A 26115-nucleotide genomic window follows, 5' to 3' on the forward strand; every position below is an offset into this window, starting at 1 on the left:
CAAAGGGACAATGAGTGGGCAAATGTTCATGTAACATACACACCTGCTTCTGGAATCCTGACAAATTAAGTGCTTCTGTATGGGTAGCCCAGAACATCAGCTGGAATTTTAAGATAGTTTCTACACGTTTGGAGGGCGTGTTTTTTTCCTGTAAATAAATATACATTAAAAGTGCAAATCAGAATGAGTAGGCTTAAATTTTGGGCCCATGGAACTTGACCATAACTCTCTATTTATAAGCTCAGTATCCTTCTAAATTATACACGCTATGCTGAATTCACCATTGAATCTAAATAACTCTGATATCTAACATATAGCTGTCTGTATAGTCTACACATAAGCTAACCTCTAATAAATAGGGGTTAGGAAGAAACTTTCACTGTGGGCGGATTATTATATAACTGCCTACTGTAGGGCTTTTTTCATGTTCCTCTGAAGCAGTTTCTATTGACCTTTTTGGGGGACAAAACGCTGGACTAGATGGACAGTTTATAGATTCATAGATTCATAGATTCTAGGACTGGAAGGGACCTCGAGAGGTCATCGAGTCCAGTCCCCTGCCCTCGTGGCAGGACTAAATACTGTCTAGACCATCCCAGATAGACATTTATCTAACCTACTCTTAAATATCTCCAGAGATGGAGATTCCACAACCTCCCTAGGCAGTTTATTCCAGTGTTTAACCACCCTGATAGTTAGGAACTTTTTCCTAATGTCCAACCTAAACTTCCCTTACTGCAGTTTAAGCCCATTGCTTCTTGTTCTATCCTTACAGGCTAAGGTGAACAAGTTTTCTCCCTCCTCCTTATGACACCCTTTTAGATACCTGAGAACTGCTATCATGTCCCCTCTGTCTTCTCGTTTCCAAACTAAACAAACCCAATTCTTTCAGCCTTCCTTCATAGGTCATGTTCTCAAGACCTTTAATCATTCTTGTTGCTCTTCTCTGGACCCTCTCCAATTTCTCCACATCTTTCTTGAAATGCGGTGCCCAGAACTGGACACAATACTCCAGTTGAGGCCTAAGCAGCGCAGAGTAGAGCGGAAGAATGACTTCTCGTGTCTTGCTCACAACACACCTGTTAATGCATCCCATTTCCAAGTTTCATGTTACTGTATCTCCCTCCTCACTGAGCAGTTGGCCTACCCTGTCCTTGGTCTTCCTCTTGCTTCTAATGTATTGATAAAAAGTCTTCTTTTTTCCCTTTATTTCCGTAGCCAGTTTGAGCTCATTTTGTGCCTTTGCCTTTCTAATCTTGTCCCTGCATTCCAGTGTTGTTTGCCTATATTGATCCTTTGTAATCTGTCCTAGTTTCCATTTTTTATGACTCCTTTTTATTTTTTAGATCATGCAAGATCTCGTGGTTAAGCCAAGGAGGTCTTTTGCCACATTTCCTATCTTTCCTACTCAGTTGGAGTGATCCATAATGACCATTCCAATGTACCTCTCTTCCTAATTACATTTTAGGAGGGCTGGTGTTACTATAGTACATTGTTAGTAAAATATGAAGATATTAACTATTGTTATGTTTTAGGCTGGAAAAATGTGTGGAAGCTAAAGAAGAACTGGAGGCAGATCTTTACAAAAAATTTATTCTTGTGCTCAATGAAAAGAAAGCAAAGATAAGAAATTTACACAAGTTGTTAAAAGAAGCTCAGGAACCTGCAGAGGATACAACACATGCAAGGTATTTGTTAATTTGCCCAAGGTATTTGTTGTCGTGCCTGACACATACATAGGTTTCATTTGTATTTACTAAGTTTTAATAGATGGTGGTATAACCATTGTTTCAATGTAATAACAATTAATAAATCATCTTTATATAGTTTCTTTAGATTTTAAAGGCTTCGAAGTGCTTTAAATACAATATAGTAAATATACAATGGGACACTTCACTCATCTCTGAAGAGCAGCCAACTTTGGAATTTACTTGGGCAACTCTTCAGCAGTCTGTGGTTACATGAAGCAATAGTTCAGGACAGAAACAACCCCATATTGAATTGAATCTGCAGGAGGAATGTCATTTGGCTGGCACCTCAAACAGCACATGCCCCATCATATGTTATGGGGTGCTTTGTTAAATGCAGACTCAAAAGGAAGAGTCAACTAGCCACTACCTGGGGTGTCACTGAATGTCTTCTATCTAAGCACTGACCAGGGCTAAGTTTGTGAGTGGTATGGCTTCAATGGAAGTGTTTAATTAAAATTGAATACAGAGATTTACTTAACTGTAAATGTTTCCTAAAATATTTGAAATTATTTCTTGGTGGGGGTGGGGGTGGAAATGGATAGTGTTTTGTGTCAGAGTACAATTGATTCCCAGACCCACTCCAACCTGCCTCCACTAGTTCCTCAAGTACCTCTTAAAAACTCTCTTATTCCAAAATGGCTTTCCTCCTTAGAGAAGTGTTAATAGTGAGGTGATTGGAAATATTTACTTAAGAAGCAAATAACATTTACTTAGGAAAAAAAAATCCAAACCAAAAAAATCATGGAACTGCCAAGAGACACACGTTAAATCAGTGACATTGTTTTAATCCGGTCTGACTCCACTTCCTTTTAGGACATTATCTATCTAGTTTGTTTATCTAAGTTGTGAACTCTTTAGGATAGGGACCTAGTATTGACCTCTGTCTTTAAAGTACTGTAGAAATAGCAGCTATGTTGCAGGAATAGCAGATGGAAAATTACCTTTCTGTTGTTCTAGGGATAGCATGGCTACAGTCCAAACTGCTGTTGAAAGAGAGAGAGATTATGATGGCAGCACTGATGAGGAATGTGAAAATTTAGCACAGCCCTCTACATTAGCATCAGGTAAGATAGAATATGTTGTGCTTATTGGTGATATCACGAGTAGGCCAATTACTTTACATGAATAAACTATAATGAAGATAAAACACTACCTGACAAATTGCTTTGTGACAAGTCAATTTACATGCATTAAAATAATAGCCCTCTATTGAAGCAGAGTATAATGCTGACGTTTCAAATTAAAGAAAGGAAGTTTTAAAAAGCATGTAGTGTAAATGAAGGAAATGTCATTGTTTATGAAATGAGAAATTACATACTTTGCATAACTAATAGCCATTTTACAGTTTGTGAACTGTCAACAATTACATTTTAAATTCCAGGAATCATTATGAACACGTGAAGATTGCTGTGATTTAAAATGTAATTGCTAACAGTTCATAGTCTGTTTAAAAAAAATGGTTTTAACTTCAATCAGGAGAGTTTTTTGCTCTATTTTTGTATTGCACAAATGGAGCAAAACTATTTTTATAACATCCAGCAGAATTCATTGAAATTTACTGGGATGCTTTTAGCCTCAGGTAGTTGAGTGTGAAAATTAAGTTGAATAATCTGCCTAGGACTGGAGAAGTGGGAGTACATGGTATAGGGATTGCCCATTTCACAATACACTGTATAAAACTTTGCATCATATGCATTTTCAGCTTTGTGTGTCCTCTACTCTCTGTAGAGGGAATGCTGTCAGGGCATAAAGACTGCCTTACACTGACAGGTACCACATACTTAAGGATTTCCCTTCAGGATTATTGGTTTTCTATGGTTTCTCTCACCCGAGATAATCAAAGAAAGATAAAAGCAGATAACTGACTTAGTGCACATGCTTGTTGTCTTCAGTGGGAGCTGAGGTTCTCAGCACCATAACGTGATTAGTCTCCAACTCTGTAGTATGGGTGTACAGGTTTTTTGAAGACCTTCTACCACAATTGACATAGATAATAGATTTAGAAAGTAGCCAGCCTTGTAGCACGCATTTAAGTGAAGAAACAATGTGAAGTGCAGACACTATCCAAAGAAATAATTTTCTGTTGACTAGCTGGTAGTGGTAAGGTATCTGTTTAATAGACAATTATTTGCTTTCAATCTGTATTTCATCAGTGGCACAGACAATGTCTTGAGGAATACTTCATTTAGTAAAATGGCACGGAGAAGGGAAAGGACTTCAGTTATCAACTTTTTGCTAGATCCAGTAATAATTAAGCTGCTAGATAGCGTTTTTATGACAGACATCTGTCTAGCATTTCCTTTAACTGCCCAGCATGAGAGACTGAACTTGATGCCTGAATTTGTAGGGAGAATAGCACGTGCATAATCTTTTGAGCTATGAAACATGTTCACTCCATTTGCCTGTGAAAGTCAGATATATTCAGAATTGCTTTCTGTGAATAAGCAGAGAAAATAACATGAACATAATGTTCAGGTAACAAACAGTTTCAAAGTAATGCGTTTAAAAAGTCAAGTTTTTCATAGTACTGTTAACTCTGTGACACTGAACATCTAGTAAACTTGGGGCCAGATAATGCTTCCTGGTTCTGGGCACAACAGGTTTCCTCCATGCATGGTCTACCCTTCCCACAAGGAAGAAGTGTACATATGCCTCTGCAGTATTTCCCTCCTTTCCCAGTGCCCTACTCAAGCCTTTTCACCTTTCCAGGGATCTATGCTGGGGGATGGGTGGGGACTGAATGAACCCTAGGGAGGAGGTGAGTGGTTCAGGGATGAGGTTTGGGGGGAGAGGGGAAGATGCACACAGTCCACCTTCAGGCTCTATAGACCTTAGGCCTAAAAGATGATGCTTTCCCAGACTGTATTATCTTCTCCTTGTAACACCCACTCCTTGGAGCAAACACCTACGTTTACTTTTTTAATAACGTTTTCTTATGTTTCCTGTGTAGTTGGGGTGGAATATTGCTGCAGCACTGTCAAGGCTCCTAAGCTGTTACAGCTGCTTAGTGCTTCTGTCCTTGGAGCTCTGGTGTTATCAGCACTAGCAGAGAGCGCAGACTGCTAATTCAGCAGACCTCGATGTTATTCATCGAGGGAGGGATAGCTCAGTGGTTTGAGCATTGGCATGCTAAACCCAGGGTTGTGAGTTCAATCCTTGAAGGGGCCAGTTAGGGATCTGGGGCAACATTCTGTCTGGGGATTGGTCCTGCTTTGAGCAGGGAGTTGGACTAGATGACCTTCTGAGGTCCCTTCCAACCCTGGTATTCTATGATTCTATGATTATTCTATCAAACGATCTTATCTTGTACTAGATTGGGGTGTATCTATACTAGCCTTCTGAAATATATTTATGTAAATATCTAGTGCCTAGTACTTCTTAGGAACACCTATGTTTTAGCAATGTTAGAGGCAACTTTGCTAAGTTCATGTATCAGACAGTGAACTTGTAAGCATTTGCTTTAATACATGGCCTGACTTTGCCTCACAGCTTGTGGTTGAGGCATCAGGTTTTGCACCAGGCCCAGTACTCCAGGCTCTGTCTCTCTATTACATCCTGTTCAATTATTTATTTATTTACATTTTCCTCCCATTTAGATCTGGAATTTAACATTGCATGGGTAACAGTAGTCTCATAGAATGAAACAAGCTCCTGTATCTTCCACAAAATATAAGATGTATTCATCTTGTACAAATTCAAGTGAGGTTTGTGTCAGGGTCCCTTCCTTGCAACAGTTTGATAACATGTAGAAATCTAGGTCTTTCCATTGTTTGCAATAAAAATATTGGACAGTGCAAGCCTACATGATCTATAGAATATTTTATAACTGCAGTGCCTAATTCATGGCTCTTGGCTAGCATCAACAGAAATATCCAAACATTTTTCCTCAAATTTGCACAACATTAAGTTAACACTTTGTGTTTTAAAAAGTGACAATTATGGTTGGATTAGAAGGCATATTAATATAAGGCAAACAAAGAAACCTCAGATATATTTGAGAAGTATAGCTTCATAAAACATTCCATGTTACTTCTAGACTGCAAAAATCCACCCATTTGTCCCTGGTGAGTGGGAAATGTACCTGGAGAGTTGGTGAATGTAGCAGACACAAAATGAGAAGATCATCAGTTTCATAAGGGCGCAATAGCTTTTGAGTAGCAGCTGTATTATACAGACCAGTGTCTTGCAAATTTCACTGTGGTGCTACTGAAAAATGCTCCACTGGTGAAGGAGAAGACTAGAGTCTCCCCTTCCATTGCAAAGCACTCCAGTAGTGGAAGAATGAATTTCTGTTTTACTTGCTGTTTCTGAAGTGCATAGAATTCCAACTGCACCCAGGAGAAATTTACAATATTGTGGTCACTTTCATTGCTATTGCTCACAAAGCTATTAGGTATCAGTGAATGCGATGAGAATCTGGCACCTTACTGACTCAGTGCTAAGGCTGCTGGTGTGCTGAGACCACTGCCTATGATGCTGACCAATATTGTCTCATTGTTTCCTGGTGTTCCCCCATCTGTCTGTCTATCCATCTCCAGGGGCGGGGAGTTGCATGGGCCCGTGGTGCCCGGGCTCCAGCAATATTCAGGGCCCAGGGGCCCGGCTCCACTAATGTTTGGGGCTGGGTCTCTCCTCGGCCCCGCCTGTTGCCCCCACACGCCTCCCCCGAGTGTCCCCCGGCCCCACTTGCTGCCCCCGTGCTCCCTCCCCCCCCCCCCCCGGGCCCTGGAGCCTGCAGCTCACGCTGACTCTGCTTTGCCAGCTCCCCGCATCAACTGCTGCCGCAGGGTCCTAGTGCCCCCCATCCACTAATGGCGGGGTAGGCTGCCCTTACCCTGCCCTTCCGCCCTAGCCCTGAGCCTCTCCAACGCCCCAGACCCCTCATCCCCAGCCAGAGCCCTCATCCCCTCCGCACCCTAATCCTCTGCTCCAGCCCTGAGCCCCCTCCTGCATCATGAACCCCTCATCCCCAGCCCTACCCCTCACCCCTCACCCCACACCCCAACCCTCTGCCCTAGCCCTGAGCCCCCTCCCAAACCCCTCATCCTAAGCCCCACAGCCCTCACCCCTGCACCCCCTCCTATCCCCAAACTCCCAGAGCCTGCACCCCCCCTTCCCACACACCCTGTCCTGCCCCCAAATTCCCTCCCAGAGCATGCACCCCAGTCCTCTGCACTCCCTCCCAGAGCCTGCACGCCTCACCCCCTCCTGCACCACCACCCCCTGTCCCAGCCTGAAGCCTACACCCAGCACCCAAGCTCCATCCCAGAGTGTGCACCCCAGACTCCCTCCAAGGGCCTGCACCCTGAGCCCTTCCTGCACCCTAATCCCCAGCCCAGGGCCTGCACCCCAGACCTCCTCCCCCCACCCAAACTCCCTCCCAGAGCCTTAGGAAGGTGGGAGGTGGGGTTTGTGGGGGGTCAGGTTCTGGGCACCACCAAAATTTCTACAAACCTGCCACCCCTGTCCATCTCTTGTCTGATACTTAGATTGTAAGTTCTTTGGGATAGGGACCACCTTTTGGTTCTGTTTGTACAGCACCTAGCACAATGGGGTCCATGACTAGGGTTCCTAAGTGCATGGTAATTAAAATAATAAATAATAATAATATGTAAGTACATTGATGGTGCAGCAGGCTCCCTACCTGGCTCCGCACCTTTCCCCTCTCAGCAGCAGCAGATGGGCAATGGAAGCTGCAAAGCCGGCGCTCTGGGCGGAGGCAGCCCACAGAGCTGCCTGGCCACACTTCCGCCTAGGAGCTGAGTGAGGGGGATGTTGCCGCTTCCAGGGAGCCCCCTGGGTAAGTGCCGCCCAGAGTCTGCCTCACCTCATCCCGTGCCCCAATTCCCTGCCCCCCCCCACACCCAAACTCTGCTGCTGCTGGGCAGTGGGCCGCAGTGCCCTGAGATTTCCCCAGCAGCGACTGGTGCCTGAGCTGCCCTCTGGCCAGGCGCACTGGCCACTGCATAAGTCATGGAGGTCACAGAATCCGTGAGCTCTACCAGAGACTAACTGTGTAGGCCCACAAGGAAGCTTCAGCCCCTTCCAGTGGGCTCTCAACCTTTCCAAACTCCTGTGCCCCTTTCAGGAGTCTGATTTGTCTTGCTTACCCCCAAGTTTCACCTCATTTAAAAACTACTTGCTTACAAAATCAGTCATAAAAATGCAAAAGTGTCACAGCACACTATTACTGAAAAATTGCTGACTTTCTCATTCTTGCCATACGATTATAAAATAAATCAATTGGAATATAAATATTGTACTTACATTTCAGTGTATAGTATTTAGAGCAGTATAAACAAGTCCTTTTCTTTATGAAATTTTAGTCTGTACTGACTTCGCTAGTGCTTTTCATGTAGCCTGTTGTAAAACTAGGGAAATATCTGGATGAGTTGATGTACCCCCGGAAGAGCTCTGCATACCCTCAGGGGTACACATACCCCTGGTGCCTTAGCCCACCTTCTAGACACGGATAATCCAGAGCACAACATAACTTGCCAAGCACTCCTTTGAAGTGATGCTCCTTTGAATGGAAAGGGGATGTTCAGATCTCTGATGGTGCTATCCTATTTAGCTGGTTGTGGAGGAAACGAGACAATAGTGCACTGATTTATAGTGTAAACACAATCTCCTTCACTAGAAGGGCTAAATATGTTTTTGGTCTGGATTGTGAACCCCTTACTCACATTGGGGAACTGCTACTCCCATAAGCAGATATCAGAGAAACTGCTTATGGGAGTAACTGCTCCACATTCTGAGCAGGGTTTACAATCATGTTTAAATGGAAGCTTATATTCTGCAGCACACAGGCAACTCTATGGAAAGAACCTGTATCCACTGAATCCTCAGATTTTCCTGTAAATTTCTATAGAATTTGCTTATGAGCACACATTTAGAGGCAGTCGTAGTAAACTTAGTCTAATGCCCAAAATAAATAATAGCAAGCATCTTGCCATTTTCCAGTGTTGTAAAGTGCAAATGTTTTCAGCCCTCTCACTCAGGTTCCTGTTTTGGGGATTACATGTTGTGCCTTCTTGAGGCTATGGCCCTTTACATTTAATTAGTTCTCTTGTGTAGTCCAAGCCACCAATGGCTTGATGCTGCTGGTTATTAAGCTTTGATCCAAGTTATTAAAAAAATGTCTATTATAACAGCACCCAACTGTGCTGCTGCTGTTAAAATGCCGTCTGTCAGGGCTTCTCTCTTAAAGCCTATTTTAAGGAGTTTAGAACTTGGTCATTTTAATTCATTTCAAGCTGAAATGATTCCCCCTCCCCACCCCACCCCAAAAAAGATGTAATTAGAATTGGTTTGTCCTTTCTTTTCTTTTCTTTTCTTTGTTTTAAATAAAGCAAATCAGATTTTTCTTTTGATTTTAGATGCATTTTCCTTAAGTTGTAGTGAAAATCTACTTTCAACTGTAACCTGACATTTGGAGGCACTTTGGGTTTACATTTGTAAAACTGCTTCCCATCTGTGTAGTACACCAGGTCTTTGATTCAAAATGCAGACACAGTGCTGCTTTCACAAACTTGGTATTTTCTTTTCTCAATCCTATTGTTCCAAATGTTGCATTAGGGAAGGAGTTAATATAAAATAGCTATATTAACAGTTGAAAACAGCCTACTCTGCATCCACCTGTCACTTCTATTGTACATTCCTTATTATATCGATATTAACATTGTGGTATAATTGAAAGTCCTAATCTCTGAATGAGCTATTGCAGGCTGTTGAATAAATCTACTAGAACATCAATAATTTGCAGAGATGACTGAAAGAACCATTGTGGATTACTGAATTTTATGAGTAAGCAAATAAGCAAAATAGTTAATCACAACATTTTATTTGATAACTGTAGTTTAGTTGTGACTACATTGGTTCGTATTAGCAAATGTTCTGTAGTATATTTTGTAAAGCTTAGTACATTGTAGTGAAGACCCAGCATCTAACTACAGCACTGCCCTGTTACATTTCAGAAAATTGGGGAGAGGCCATTGATTTTTGTATGCAAATTATGGGATCAGATGTATTAATAAAGCACTAGTTGCCGAGATTCTATTTCAGTGTCTATTTTTATATTCACTTACATTTGTATTTGCAAAAAAACATGAACTCACTGAATTCTAACATCCAACCCTGATGTACTTCCATGAATATATTTAATTTTGCCTATATTAAGATGATAATAAAATAAAAGAGCAATTCAAATAAAGAAGCAATATGACTTTTTTTTAGGAGGGTGAATGAAAATTAGGTCAGTAGTTTTCCTTTTCCTTTAGCATATCACATGCACACAACAGTACTAATGGCTCTTCTAGGCACTAGTTGACTCTATTTGAGAGTGACCTGGAAGAATGAAGCCAGAAAGACCTAGCCGTAAGTCATACTTCACAAAGAATTTTGAACTGAAAATGTACTGACCCACTGTGTGTCTCCTGAGTGCTAGTGCTGGTCCAAGTGGGTTGTTTTACAGTAGACCTGGGTCTGAATCAAAACCTTGGATCTGAAAAACCTTAAACTCTTGAACAGGACTCATGTTCCAAGAACGGAGGGAGCAGCTCTGTTTTTTTTTGACAGAATTAGCACTTGCAGAAGTATCCTTTCATCAATGGGAAGAATCAGTTCTTGAGTTAGAGAGTTGTTGAGAAGAGCTGATAGCAAGGTTCTATAATCCTGAGCAACTGGATAAAACCTTTATTTTCAGCTGTTGAAGAAGGCTGCATATGAGATGCAATCAACAAAGCCAGACTAGATTTCACAGACTAGAAAATCCTGTTTCTGGGACCTTTTAAAGAGCAGCATACTCAACTATAGTTTGGTGGAAGAACATAATGCCTGCCATTGATTGCAAATTTAAAAACAATGATTTTTAATATTTATCCTTGATATGGTATCTTTTTAGACTCCATGCGCTCTGTCATGACTCTTGTGGTATAGCCTGTTTCAGATAGAGAACTGTGGAAATCAGTGTTTTCCATTTGTTTTTATCCTGATTTTTCTCACAAAGTAAAGAACTTCCAGGCCAGACTTTGTGTTCTCTGAGTCATTCTTCCAAACAAGATCTTCTGATCCTTGATACCAGTTTACCTGCTCATCCAACAAACATCTTTGTGCTTCCTCACATACTATATTTTATGCATAGAACACTCTCCTTGAACTGATCTATAAGGTCATGTTCAATCAAGCCCTTTTGTCAATTTTAGAAGGGTTGTACATTGGGGCTAATAGATCAGAAAAGAATCAGATAAGGTGGCTTGAGAGTATAGGGTTAGAAGTCAGGAGGTCCTGAGTTCTAATAATCTCTTACGATGTATTTATACTGGCCTTGGACAAGTCACTCCATCTTTCCATATGTTTCCAGATTTGTAAAAAGGGATAATATTTATCCACCTACCTGACAAGGATGTTGAGGGTTTATTAGTTAATATCCATACAGTGCTTTGGATGTGGGAAACACCATATAAATGCCAAGCATTACTAATGAGTCAAGCAAATTAAAAGTTTTGGGGAGATTATTTCTAGTGAATTTTGATCAGTGCTTAAAATAGGAAAGAGGAATAGGCATCTTACCTCTGGCCAGTTGAAAGAAGCTGAGGGGGGAAATGGAGCATACTCCTAATTTTTAGTTCAAATTTTGAATTTAGTGACTATTTTAATGAATATCCAAATTGTACTAGCCTAGAAAGTCTATGCCTCTTTGTGCATAGATTTGGGGTAGATGAAAGTCTGATTGCAAGTTATGCAAAAATGACATAGAAAGAAAAGTGTTTTGCTATCTTTTTCTACCTATTGCAATAATTGCAAAGCGAAACTATAAAGTTTTGAGTGAGAAAGGATTAATGGGAATTTTTGAATTTGTCAGTTTATTCTATGCTCTTCCCCAATGCAGTGAATGAGTAGTAAACCTGGAAGAAGGTGATTTATTCAGACCGCTCCAAAATATCTGTTTAATCTTTCTAACTCAAGTACTGTAGTACAATTTATATAGTTCATTTGCTGTAGAAGCCCTTTAAAAATAAGAATAATAGAAACATGACAATAAAGAAAAATGTTGGTATTGTGATGCACAATAGGCGATATATATAAAACTTCATTTAAATGTATATGAACTCAAAAGCCCCATAATACATGCAATAATTATAATAAAGAAAATTGTTCTATACAAAGGGCTTGATTGAAAGCCCACGGAAGTCAATGGAAAGGTTCCCTTGCGTTCACTTGGGTTTAGATTATACCCAAAATCCATTAATGTGCTTCAACTTTTTACTGTATAGCTCATTTTACTGGTTTTGAATTTAAGTTCTCATCCATGATGATAGGTTCTCTCATAAAATTAGTTCCCTCTTTGTCCCAAGGATTATTAGTTCTTATCCTCAAAGAAGCAGCATGTACATCAGTATAAAAGATGTTGACAGTGAAGTACTGAAGTAGATAAATTAAATTTTTAAAAGGAAGCTTTAATTAATGTCAGTCCTTAGTGATGAAAAAAATCCACATGAATGGTTTGGCATGATGCCACGGTGCACTGGTAACTGCCATTACCAGACAATTTCTATCTTTGAAAAGCAGGTACAGTGTTTTCATGCTGGAAAGCCTGGAAGCTCTCTTTCGTCTTCATGATGAAAAGCTCTCCACAGGGCACTTTCCCTAGATCTGCATAACATGACATGCACACACTCGAGGTTGGGTGCCAAAGCTTTGTAAAACATAGTGAACATGGAAAAAGGGTTCTAAAATAAAATGGTCCAGCAGCAATAAGTAATAACAAAAATTGCTACCCTGTAAAATTCATTCTAAATTCATCTTCTGTTATACAAACTCCTAGCTATTTCCTATTTGTTTCTAGGGGTAAATGTGACATATTTAGAGTGTGCATTTCTGACTAATAAACAGAAGTGCTCCAAGGAGAAACTGTTTCTTCAAAAACCTTTGTGCCAGGCAGTCACACGTTATATTTCGTATAACAATTCTTTTGAAAAACATCTACTGATGTGTAACCTTACAAGAAGGAAGCACTTTTCAAAATTGGAATTGTCAGCAGTGGCTTTATTAGTATTAGCGCTTTGACTTACTGTATACATTAAAAGGAAGAAAAAGACACAAAGCCAAACCAAGAGCATCATAAACTCCACATTCTGCTTTTTAAAATCAAAAAGAGAAATAGAATCAAATGTATTTATACATGGTTACTTATCTGTTCTGTTTATTTCATTCAAGTATCACATATTCAATGTGACAAGTCCAAAGCCTTTATTAATACCTAAGAGTTAATTCACGAGATTCCAAGCTTCACAAATTACGGGTGGAAAGGCAGTTTGGATTTATCACAAAACATTCTCTGGTATTTGATAATATATATTCCAGAAATTGGATATCTTTCACTAAGGATGAATTAAGTCTCCACTTGGCAGGTATATGGTCAGACAGAATGATAATATAGGTCTGTACATCCTGAACATTGCTAAGTGCTGCTTTAGAAATTGAGCTGTGCTTGAAGAATGATGGGTATAAGGCAAAGTATGATTATAGGCAGGTGGGTTAATCTTTCTGCACATTCCCAACTCAATTCATAATTATAAATTAATAAATGTTTTTTCTTTTTTCACAGATGGGAGTTATTAGATTGATTTAGCTCACCTGGGATTAACCAACATGCTGAAACCCTTAGGCTTAATTCTGTATTCCTCAGACACTCAAACTCCCAATGACACACTTCTGGGACTATGATTTTAAAAAAAATTAGGTACATAGAGTTGGGCACCTAAGTGAGCTGTTGGATACCCAAAACTTTTGAAAATCTAGTCAGTTACTGAGGTGCCTATATATGGAGTGACTTTAGGTACCTGTTGGGTTTTTTTTAATTTGGCCAGGGAGTTTTGGGTTTCAAGGAATGCAGGACAAGCCCTTTATAGAGAGACAGTGTCTATCAACTGCACTCAAGATTGCACAGGGCATAATTTAAATAAAATGGGATAAATTGGCATATACGTTTACATATGTTAGTACTTCGGAGTGTAATATGTATATTTCTCAACTATCGTGTCTCCAAGGTAAGAATATTTTCTAATAACAGTAAAATAAATATTTCCCAATGAAAGAATAGCTCTCTTTAACAGTTGTATAGTTGCCAGCATAGTCTAAACAACCTACTTAACCCATTTTAACCTTAAATTATTCTAGCAGAAGAGTATATTGCAGTCCTGGGGCTACTTATTCCTCAAAATTTTGTATCTTTATGTGTCCAATTGCTTTCGTATATCAAGAAAAAAGCTTAAGTAATTAAGGTTTTTAAGCATAAAAACTAAAGCAAGAGATGCCAACATGTAAAATATGAATAAATAAGAATAGACAGTTATTCCCTGTTAAAAACATTTGAATTCCCAATACACCTCTTCAAATATTAACTTCTTCAATTATATATAAAACCTTCAGTTATTTTACATAGTTTTTATAAAATGTGTATCATTAACCAAACATTTCACTTGTAACTTTATCACTCCCATTTATAACAATGCACAAAAGTATTACTATGTGGCTCTTAATTTTAAAAAAGAACTTCCTAATTCTGATGGTAAGAAATACCTTTGAAGCTTTTATTTTTCTCTTTAAGAATTGTGTAATAAAAACACCAAGTCATTTCCCAGAAGGTGTTTTAAAAGAAATGTCACTGCCAACACAAAGGGGAAGACCTGGAACACCTCCGTGAGACCTGAGATGCTAGGTTTTTGCATCACTGATCAGCATACGTGACAGCCAAACAAAATGTAAATGAAGCAACTAGTCGCCATTTGAAGGCACGCACGTAAAATTATATCAGCGAATCTAATTTGCACCATTATCAGGGATTGAAAAGGGAGGAACCCTTCAGGCAGCCTGTAACACAGAGCTCCACTAATGAGAGTCTAATTTATCTCATTCAAATCCTACTTTTCTATAGCAGAGGAAAACTATCAAATACTCACAAATAGTTTGTTAGTTTTATTAACAAAAGTACTTTTCTTCAAGCAGAGAGCAAAGAAACAGCAATTTTAACTGTGAGATTACTATCATCTTAGTTCTTGAGCCTTGGCATGTGGTTTTAGTCTATTTGAAACAGACTAATTGGGAGTATAATATGAACTAGAAGCTTTTTTGACAATCATTTTACTTGCCAGTGTGTTAAAAAAAATTAAACCATACTATTTTACAGGTCAAATGTTTATAGTAATTACCTGACTCTGCTTTCATTGGCATAACGTAGTAACAATGTATAACAGTTTATTTTATGTTTTTGCACAGTGCTAAACAAAGCTCAGCAGTTTATGGCATTTGGCAAAATCACCTGCTTATCTTTGCACTATAAAGTGTGGTTTATACTGCTTGTTGTGCATCAACCGGCATCATAACACTTATTTAAACATTGCTCTTTGGTCCATATTAGTCTTAAAAGCACTCTATTCATTACTTGTTCCTTGGCTAGAATCTGCCATTTACTCACCAATTACATTAAATATGATTAATTGTAGGCTGCCTGCAAGCCCCTGTTCCTTCATTTTACAACAGCAAATCTGAGTCACAATTCCCAGTGCTAACTAATTTTATAATGTGTAATAAGGTGTGCTTACCAAAATTCCCAACAAAACAACACTACTTTATTTGTATGGTAGCTGAGCAGAAAATGACCCATTTTATAGAAGATTAAAAATGCTGTCCCCACCCCCAATGAAGCTATTTACTAAATCCTTCTGATTTCAATTCATGGTCTTATGTAGCAAAAAGCTCCTTAAACGTATATGATGCCACCTTCAAGCTCTGCCATCTACCATTTCCTTGAATAGAACATACTGATTAATATAAATTAGCCCTCCCCTCAAAAAAAATATACATCATTAAATGTTTAGTTATAATCGTATTGTTACAGCACCCAACAGTACTGTGAAAGTTAAGAACCTGGCAGCATTATTGGGGCCAGATGCTCAGCTGGTATAATTTGGACAATGATGTTATACTGACTTATACCAGCTGAAGATGTGGTCCTCAACATCTGCAGAAGTCCACAAGATAGATAGCTGACATTTTGCTTTTAAGTTCCACTATTCAGGAGCCAAGATGGCAGTTGGCTCATTCTGAAACAATTGTGTTATACAGCAGTTGTGATAAAAAGAGATATAGAAGAAGAAGAAGAAAGGGATTGCAATACAGTCTGATACTGGTAAGCTGAGTTAAAAAAATTATAAAACTATGTTGTGTTAAGAAAAAGTGCTTACATCCCTTCATTAGGGCCAGGAGGAACACAGAGACAATAGCACAGAAGAAGAAGAAATGACTTCACACAGTCTTACTACAGGCCTAATCCAACTACCATAGAAGTCTATTGACTTCAGTTGACTGGATTAGGCTTTATGTTAGACCAAGTATTCATTACAGATTCTCAGTAAGTATGACTACTGTTGCAGGGTGCTTCTGGCCCTTTAAGAGGGAAGAGGTCAGTCCACCTGTGACTGGTCATCTGGCACCCCCTATTAGGCTTAAAAGAGGGCACGAGGGCTAGTGGGAAACAGAAAGAACAAAGAGTTACCTGGGGGGGGGGGGACACCTGCAGAAAGCCCTACAGGGCATCGCTGGAAAGATGGAGGAATTGCCAGAAAGCCAGCAGAGGGATATACCTACTGACCTTCCTGTGCCAGAGAGCCATGGCCAGAGAAGGCTGGAGAGGGCTGAAAGCTCTGCAGAGCAGTAGAGAGAGGTGTCTGCTGGCTCTCTGAGCCTGATAGCTGAAACCAGAGGGCAAGAGATATCTCAAGGCTGGGATGAGGCATGGTGAGAAATGTTGGAGCTACAGAAAGCCTAAGCCTGGTGAGAGACACATGGACTGTACATTGATGAACTGTTGGGGACTTAATTTTGTGTGGTTTATACACACAGGGCTTTCTTTTGTAATAAAGTAATGCTACAAGAGCTACTTATAGTCAAAGACTGTGTAGACTATTTCTGGGAACCATTGGAGGGGAAATGAGGCAGGCACACTGATCTTGACATGGCCTGTCACAGGAGGACAGGAGGGCCTGTCACAGGAGGGCCAATAACAAAGATAACACCTTTGTTATTGGCAGTACAACCACTTTGGATGAATGGGGATGCATAAGCTGCAGTATCACTTATGTCAGATGCATCGTTTGATAGACAAGGTCCTGTACCCTCTGTGGTAAGCTGACCCTGCATTCTGCGGCAAGACATGGTGGTTTCCGTGGCACTCTGGTGAAAACTATAAAGTGTGACAGTTTTGGGTAGGTTTAAAAATCAGAGGGTTTTTAACTGAAATATACAAATGCATATGCAATCAGCATAGTGTTCTTTGTGTTGATTTTTATGTTATGCTGTCCACTTTTTAAAAAAATATACCACAGATCTGTGCATTGACTAAAGATAAATGCACTGTGGAAGTTGTCAGGGAAAAGTGGCATCCGAGTGTAACCCTTCAGCCAGATTCAGTATGTCTTGACAAATAACTAAACCAGCTCAAGCCCCCATCCTGAAACCTCTGAAAACTGAAGGCACCCTCCCTGGATGCCCTTAACACTTAACAGGCACGACTTTCTCACTTGCAAGCACTCTGAGACTTGCATACAAACAAGAAAATCATTATTAGTGGACAGGGAACTCAGTCATAAGCTTGAGAAAACACAACAATAGAATATACATGCATGCAAAAAGTAAAATATCTCCCACTCCTTCCAGTAACTTTGACCGTAGTCCTTCTAACTCCCTTCCCAGCCACCAGTGAGAATGCCAACGATAATAGTCCTTTGGCCACACCACCCACCATCACCCAAACCCACATAGTTTGGATCAATGAGTAGCATTAGTCCAAGTGTGTCTTTGCAGGTCTGTCTCCAGTCCCACTGGAGCTGCTTGTATGGTCTCGCGGGAGGCGCCACCACCTAACTCCTTAATTTATCTTTAATAAGGTGCTGGGTAGGCAGGGCCTCACTGAAATCCACTCAGCTCTATTGTCCTCTATGACAGTTATTGCAACAAAGTCCTCAGTCCACATTATCTCTTGCAATGAAGTTCCCATGGGAGAGGAGTCAAGAGCACTTAGGACCCTTGAGTAGAGTCCTGACTGCTTGGAAATGAGCTCTTTGCTATAAAACAAGAGCTCTTTCCCTCTCCAATCTCCCCTTCCAATACCCTGAAAAATCTGAGTTCATGTATAGTTATGACTCACCAAGTGTCACTTCAGGAATTGTGGGTAGATAGCCCATGCAAATGAATCTCTCTTTGGCAGTACTTTTCCCTTTTCACAAATAGAGGAGTAGAAAAGCTCTTTCCTCTGTTGCTCCTGCCCTTAAGGTTTACATATTCAAGGAAAAGTTAGGACTTTTGGCACCCAAAGACGTATGGGAAGTGGTTCCAGGGACCCAGGATGTGGTGAAGACCTTTAGCAATGGTGAAGGGAATACATTTGCCTCTTCTTTTTGGGCTGAGGTGGAGGTGATTTGAAAGTGGAGAAACTGGAGACCTTGAACTTAGTTGCCTATCTCTGAAATCTAATTTTCAAGGAAGAAATGCTTAGCATGAAAGACATCACCAGACAGCTAATCATTAAACTGGACATTCAGTTCAACTGTTGCAAGTCAAGGACGTATTTGCGTCATCAGACCAAAAGGTGAATGCAAATTTGTGCCATCAGTCAAGACAGGATTCTGTCATCTGTGACGCATGACAACGGTTGGAGGATTATCACTGAGAATTCTCAAGTACAATAAGAGTTTTTCAAGCATTCCTTAGAGTATATAGACCATAAGATGGATGTCAGTGGTCTTCATAAGGTGTCAGTAAGGTCAAGGCTATAGGTGGAAGCTTTGTGTGAGTGAATTATGCTCCTTTGTTGGGTTACTGAACAACTATGGATGCTTCATTTCTCACCTGGTGACAGTATTTAATCTTTCTGATCTTCTGTATCCAAGAAAACCATGAACCTAATCACATGAGTGTAACAAAGTTGTTTAAAACAGCTAAGGACTTTCTGCTCAGCTTTCAGGTGTCAATACAGGATTCATCAGTACAATTGCGTGGATACATCGTTTTGTGGAAAAGGAGCAGTCATCTCTCCCATTGTAGCTTCAGGAAAGAAAAAGCCAATTGCTATTATTTGAAGGATGCCAAGCAAAATAATGTCTTGAACTATAACAGGGTTAAAAAAAGAACTAGATAAATTCATGGAGGATGGACTCCATCAATGGCTATTGGCCAAGATGGTCAGGGATGCAACCCCATGCTCTGATTGTCTCTAGCCTCTGTTTGCCAGAAACAGGCACTGGATGACAGGGGATGGATTACTCAAGGGTTGCTTGTTCTGTTCGTTCCCTCTGAAGCACTTGGCATTGGCCAGCGTCGGAAGATAGGATATTGGGCTAGATGGACCATTGGTTTGACCCGCTATGGCCGTTCTTATGTTCTCTCCTGCTACAGACTATTGAGAAGATATGTAAAGGGGACATAAGTTCCCAGAAGTCTAGTGGGAGGAGGGGGACGGTTCGCTGCCTCCCCCACCCAAGCCCAAAGGTCCAGGTGGGTGGAAGCTGTGCAAAGGAGGGTGGAGAGGAGAGAGCCTGGCAGAATGGATCTCTTCTATGTTCAATCCTCCACTGACACAAGGTCCTTGAAGGACATTACTGTGGTGAGTTCAAGTTAGGGCTTCCCCTGTGCAGCAGAACCTTCCAATGCAGCTGGGTAACCTTGAATCAGTCAAGTTCCCTGTGCACTGCCCCCAGTGCTTTCACCATGCATGAACACCCACTCTCTACTCCATGGGGTTCTAGCTCTACTGGCGTGGACTATCAAAGCCATAAGAGTACAAAGTCCCTCCTCCCAAGATGTTTAAAGCTTAATATAGGCAAATATGCATGAGATGCGGAGAGGAACAGAATTGTTGTTGGTGAGATCACTGCCAGAGCTTTGTGGAAGAAGTGGATTATGAACAAGGATTTGAAAAAAGGAGAAAAACTTTACATTTCCTTGTTTTGTTTTGTTTAAACAAAGTGGAATAAATAACACAAAATGTATATAGCACTTTAATGTGACTGGGAACTATTTCCCCCCCCCCCCCCGCTAAAATATGAAGTTATAGAAAAAAGTAAATCCAGCCTGTTACTGTAGCCACTGGAGTCAATGGATACTGACCCATGCCTTATGACAGGGCATAGCCTTTTGTAGCCCCTGACCCATGTCATGTAAACAGGGTCAGGAAATATAAAAAACAGACTCTTACCAGCACTCTTGTGTGACAACGTTGAATTGCATATGCTTGTCCTTACCACTATTGTTATGATTAAAAAGTGTAAAACAGCATTCATTTGTAAATCATGCCTGCTTTAAATATTAACCCAACAAATTTTAAAATCCTAATCTGAGGGAAAGCATCATGCTCGATTACTTGCTTTAGATGGTGATTTATATCAAGAGAATCTGAACATGGTTCCTGTTATAGAAGAGTTTGTTTTATTATCTTTTGATATCCTTGGGTAACAAGATCAACACAGTTCTGTTATTAGTGAAAATAGTTTTGGAGAAAATAACAGGTGTTTTAGTAGTAAAGAGCCATTGAGAGAGTAAATCATTGGGATATGCAGTATTTATGTGTATGACTGAAATAAGAGATTATAAAATGAATCTTTTCATGTGCAACCATGTAGGCTAGCAGAAAAACAGATATCAACTACAAGAACTGGAAGCCCTTAGTACCAGTAGGGAATGTCCTCTTAAAACTGATCTTTAACCTTTGGTCAAACAACTCAGTTTGACATTTTTCAAGCTTGAAAAAGATGTATTGCCTGAAATGGAATAACTGTGAGAATGTATGGTTAGTGGCAATCTAGAAACCATCATAATCTTCCTTACTGCACATAGACAAGATTCAGGGATGGACAGAATTTATTACTGACAGATTAACAAATTAAGATAGAATGTTTGAGATAATTTCTCTGAATACTCTTACCTCCTCTCTGTTACTTCATAGGCTGCGGGAAAAAAGAAATCAGCTACTAACACACTAGTATAAATGTTTGGGGGGAGGGGGTAATTTTGCATAATCTACACAGTAATCCTATTATTCAGTTACTTGTTTAGGAAATATGGAAACAGGAAATATCTCTGTTCGTCTATTGAACAAAATTAGTTTTTATAAAATCATAGAAATGTAGAGCTGGAAGGGACCTCAAATGTTCATCTAGTCCAGCCCCATACACTGAGGCTAGAACTAAATATACCTAGATCATCCCTCACAGCTGACATTTTCATGTAGTGCATTTAATAGGGGGGGTAGTTTGCAACAATGGGCCAGATCCTTAGCTGGTGTAAATCAGCATAGCTCCATTAACTTCATTGTAGCTACACTGACTTATGGCAGCTTAATATCTGGCTCAATGTGTTTACTACTAACTGTGCCATGAAGGCATTTTCAAACAGCAATGTTTCACACCCAGCCTTGGACATTGGAGTGTTTTTTTTTTTTTTTTATTGAGTGAGACAGAGTGCATTTATCGGAGAGTATATGGTGGGTGTGACATTCAGAGCTATCTCCTACTCAGTTTGGACCTGATTTTGATACCCTTATTCATGTTAAATAGTACCTTATTCCATGAGTGATCCAATTATAGTTAATGGGACTAACTCATGAAATAAGGTACTACTCAGCGTGATAGGATTGTTAGAATATGGTCCAGTGAAAGGAGTCAGGCATGGGGTCTTGAACATTTTTTTAGAAAGTCATCAAAGATGTACAGAAATAATATTGATTTAACGTTATCTGCAGGACAAAAGTTCTAATGTTACAGGACCTTGGTTGTGCTTTTTGGTGGTATTGGTCCTGGGTAAAAGCTGGAATATTGTGTAGGACTTCATCCCACAACTTTCTGCCCAAGAAGAAAAAAAATGACTCACTGAGCCATGGTTATACAGGTTTCTCCTTTCTTGGAAAAAGGTTAAAGTCAAATGGTTCAATATATTTTCCGAGCACATACAATTTACATAGAGTCGTGTTCTGGCTTTAAATCAACACCCAATGAAGTCAGTGGTTTCTAAGTGCACGTACTGTGATCAAAACCAGAATATGGCTCAATAAGTTTTGGCATTCTATTCCAATCTTACTTTTAATGAAACTTTATCACATATCTCTGTGTAGCCTGTATCACATGCATTTTCCTCAGTAAATGTCATTTTGTAAATTTTTCCAATATTATAAAATAATAGATGCTTACTGCCTTTGTTCTCTGGCAAACCGTGTCCCAGAATGAGCCTATTATATCCTTTCATTAGGAATATTAAGTTTCTATAATACTCTTTCACTAAAGTTAATATCTGCTTTATATTGTGGAAACTCATCCCTTCCTTCTCATTGTAGACAAGTGCTCAGGGAAAGTCCTTCTCCCCCCCCCTCTCCCCTCAATATAGAGGAGTCTATTGAATTAAATTGTTTCTGCTGGTTCTAATCCTCTGATTTATTCTTTTAAGCAATTTATAAGGAGTTTATTCCTCTTTCCTTAAAAATGTAGCAGCAGTTATTGGAGTAATTAGTTAAAAAGAAGCACTTAATCCTAAATCACTATTTATTGAATACATCTCACATAACTTCTGCAGGTCTGTTGTGAGATGGACACTGCACCAAATGGTTGTTTTTTTCCCTTTGGAGTTCACAGCTATTTAGAGTAAATTAACCCCTGTAATATGGAAACTAATATCATCTCTCCCTGATGATGAGACTGTGTGTAGGTTGGGTTAGTAGAGCATGCACATCCACCCCCTGAGTTTTCCATACCCACACAATTTACAGGAAAGACTATATTAGTTTTTCAGTAGAACCTCTTTAGAAAACACCATGGCCAAAGGGGGATTCCCTATTATGGTGTTACCAGTGGAGCCATGTTGCTATGAAGGAGTGTGTGAGTGTTTAAAGCCTCCATATGGAGCCTTAATAATAATGTATATGTATTTTCTAATTGTAAAGACACAGGGGAACTCAACAATGCTATCATAATAAAATTTCTGAACTCAAAATACACAAAGAGGAGTTTGTTCTCCTCATACATTTGTTGAATTTTCATGAAATGTTACTCTAAAAATAGTCTTATGTTTGGACATGGAGTACCCAGTCCTTAGCATCTGTTTTCAGTGGCAGCTTGGTATGGAGCTAGCTTTTCAGTGGAGAACCTATCTGGATGATCATGTCCTACTATCAAAAATGTCCCAAATCTGTGACACTTTTGCAGGGGGATGGTCAGGACACAATAGAGCTTGTCAATAAGAGATTCTTCAGTGGAAGAGGATAATGTGCTTAATTTAACAGAATAGATCACTATTGCTATGTCATGTAGGCCTTGAAGATTTTGGGAGTCAAAACATTGCCATTCCCATTTTGTTAAGGATTTTGTGTACTGCTTCTGGCCTTGGTGGCTCTCAGGACATTAGGTGGGGGAGGATACATGGAACATCAATACAGGCTGGGGTGGAGATTATCCTACTTTGTGGAAAGGCTGTCCCAAATCTGGTAAAGCCCCAGAAAACCAAAGTCGTCTATGTGGAAGTTCTGTGTACCGACTCTGGTTGTGACCCCTGGCAGCCTCCCCCTTAATCCTGACAACACTACTCAGTTATTATATGACTAACTTGGGGTCAGGATGTACTCCTTTTTTAGTTAACTTTCATCATTAGTCTTTAAAATCTGTCAGTCTTTCAACTCGTAAGTGACGATAGGTTTCATAGGTATTTCCATGACATAGATGAAGTATTCCAAATCTGATCTTTTCACTTCTTTTGGTATTTGCACTGTTATCTTAAATATCTTATTGTTCGAGGCCCTTATTTTTCATCTTGATCCACAAATGTTGACCTCTGTACGTATGTAAATTTCCATAAAGGTCAGTGTATATACCTTGAAGATCAATGGGAATCTGCATCTGCACGAGGAGTCTGTGTTTGTACACCTTGATGGAGGGTCAGGGCCAGATTAGAGTACAGTCCTCAGGCTTCAACCTTATATTAAGTTTCCATTTATGAAGGGTTAATACATGATTAATAAATATTATAAGGATACGGCATTAATAATCTGTAGTATAGATAGTTATAAGCACATCATTAGAAAGTAAGATAGATGTTTATAAACTCGGCTTATAACCATACTGTTAACCCATTGAACTTGAATTGTCCATAACAATTGATTATTAAAGTTTCAATTAGCCATGTAACACTTTATAAACTGTGACCTTACTGGATAGATACAGTATACTTACAGTGCTCAATAAGTATATTTAATAATGATGTTCTCCCTTGTTTGTCCAAAATTTAGAACAATAATTTCAAGTTTCTTTCTTTATATACCTACATTCTCAGGGGGAAAAAAGCTTTTAGACTGAACAAAGTTACCTGTAATTTTTTTCCATAGAAAAATTCTCTTGTAATGTTGATTGAAATTGTGCCAGCACATCTCCCATAAAAACATTAGTGTTAATGTCATATGTCTGATCAAGACATGGGCACCTTCTATGTACATCACTCTTGAATCCATTATTAAGACTTAATGGCAGCAATATATTCCCAGATATGCCATAATGACATCTTAAACGCTATCTTTAAATTCACAGTATAAAAAGCCTTTTGGAAGTCACTGCAAATAAAAAAAAAAAAAAAAAAAAGTAGGTAGTGGATAGAAATTTTTATAAAGTATTCTAAGTATACCCTTGGTTTAGCAGTGCTGTTGTATTAATTTTGATGGAATAAGTGGGCTCAGAGTGTCAAAGTGACTCTATTACTGTGCAACACTAAACGATGAAACACGGTTCAGGGTTATGAGTTTCAAGATTGCTTGATTTGTCCCACAGCAAACGCACTAGGAAATTCATACCAAAGTTTGGAAATGTATTGATTAGGACACACAAGAAAAAAAGAATGAGGAAAAAAAAGGCATTTTGGATAGGGCTGTCAAGCGATTAAAAAAATTAATCGTGATTAATCGTGCTGTTAAACAATAATAGAATAGCATTTATTTAAATATTTTGGATGTTTTCTACATTTTCAAATGTATTGATTTCAATTACAACACAGAATACAAAGTGTATAGTGCTCACTTTATATTTATTTTTGATTACAAATATTTGCACAGTAAAAAACAAAAGCAATCATATTTTTCAATTCACCTAATACAAGTACTGTAGTGCAATCTCTTTATCATGAAAGTTGAACTTACAAATGTAGAATTATGTACAAAAAATAACTGCATTCAAAAATAAAACAATGTAAAACCTACAAGTCCATTCAGTCCTACTTCAGCTAATCACTCAGACAAACAAGTTTGGTTAAAATTTGCAGGAGATAATGCTGCCCGCTTGTTGTTTACAATGTCACCTGAATGTGAGAACAGGTGTTTGCATGGCACTGTTGCAACCGGCATCGCAAGATATTTACGTGCCAGATCTGCTAAAGATTCATATGTCCCTTCATGCTTCAACCACCATTCCAGAGGACATGCGTCCATGCTGATGATGGGTTCTGTTCAGTAACGATCCAAAGCAGAGCAGACTGACGCATGTTCATTTTCATCATCTGAGTCAGATGCCACCAGCAGAAGGTTGATTTTCTTTTTTTGGTGGTTTGGGTTCTGTAGTTTCCGCATCGGAGTGTTGCTCTGTTAAGACTTATGAAAGCTGATCCACACCTCATCCCTCTCAGATTTTGGATGGCACTTCAGATTCTTAAACCTTAGGTTGAATGCTGTAGCTATTTTAAGAAATCTCACATTGGTACCTTCTTTGCATTTTGTCAAATCTGCTGTGAAAGTGTTCTTAAAATGAACATGTGCTGGGTCATCATCCAAGACTGCTAAAACATGAAATATATGGCAGAATGTGGGTAAAACAGAAGAGGAGACATACAATGATCCCCCAAGGAATTCAGTCACAAATTTAATTAACACATTATTTTTTAACGAGCATCATCAGCATGGAAGCATGTCCTCTGGAATGGTGGCCGAAGCATGAAGAGGCATATGAATGTTTAGCATATCTGGCACGTAAATACCATGCAGTGCCGGCTACAACAGTGCCACGTGAATGCCTGTTCTTACTTTCAGGTGACACTGTAAATAAGAAGCAGTCAGCAGTATCTCCCATAAATGTAAACAAACTTGTTTGTCTTAGCGATTGACTGAACAAGAAGTAGGACGGAGTGGACTTGTAGGCTCTAAAGTTTTACATTGTTTTTGAGTGCAGTTATGTAACAAAAAATATCTACATTTGTAAGTTACATTTTCACGATAAAGAGATTGCTCCACAGTACTTGTATGAGGTGAATTGAAAATGACTATTTCTTTTGTTTATCATTTTTAAAGTGC

The 26115-nt window shown here is 39.4% G+C and overlaps 1 protein-coding gene across 1 annotated transcript in view; it reads left to right on the plus strand.

The window, feature by feature from the left end:
- Positions 1-26115, plus strand: part of XRCC4 (X-ray repair cross complementing 4) — a 307054-nt gene that overhangs the window by 178595 nt on the left and 102344 nt on the right. Inside the window, exons 5-6 of the mRNA XM_065406751.1 lie at positions 1536-1688; positions 2709-2815. Coding sequence (XP_065262823.1) covers positions 1536-1688; positions 2709-2815 — 260 coding nt within the window. The remainder of the gene's footprint in view (positions 1-1535; positions 1689-2708; positions 2816-26115) is intronic.

Source organism: Emys orbicularis, chromosome 6 (genome assembly GCF_028017835.1).
Source record: "Emys orbicularis isolate rEmyOrb1 chromosome 6, rEmyOrb1.hap1, whole genome shotgun sequence".
Classification (NCBI taxonomy): Eukaryota; Metazoa; Chordata; order Testudines; family Emydidae; genus Emys; species Emys orbicularis.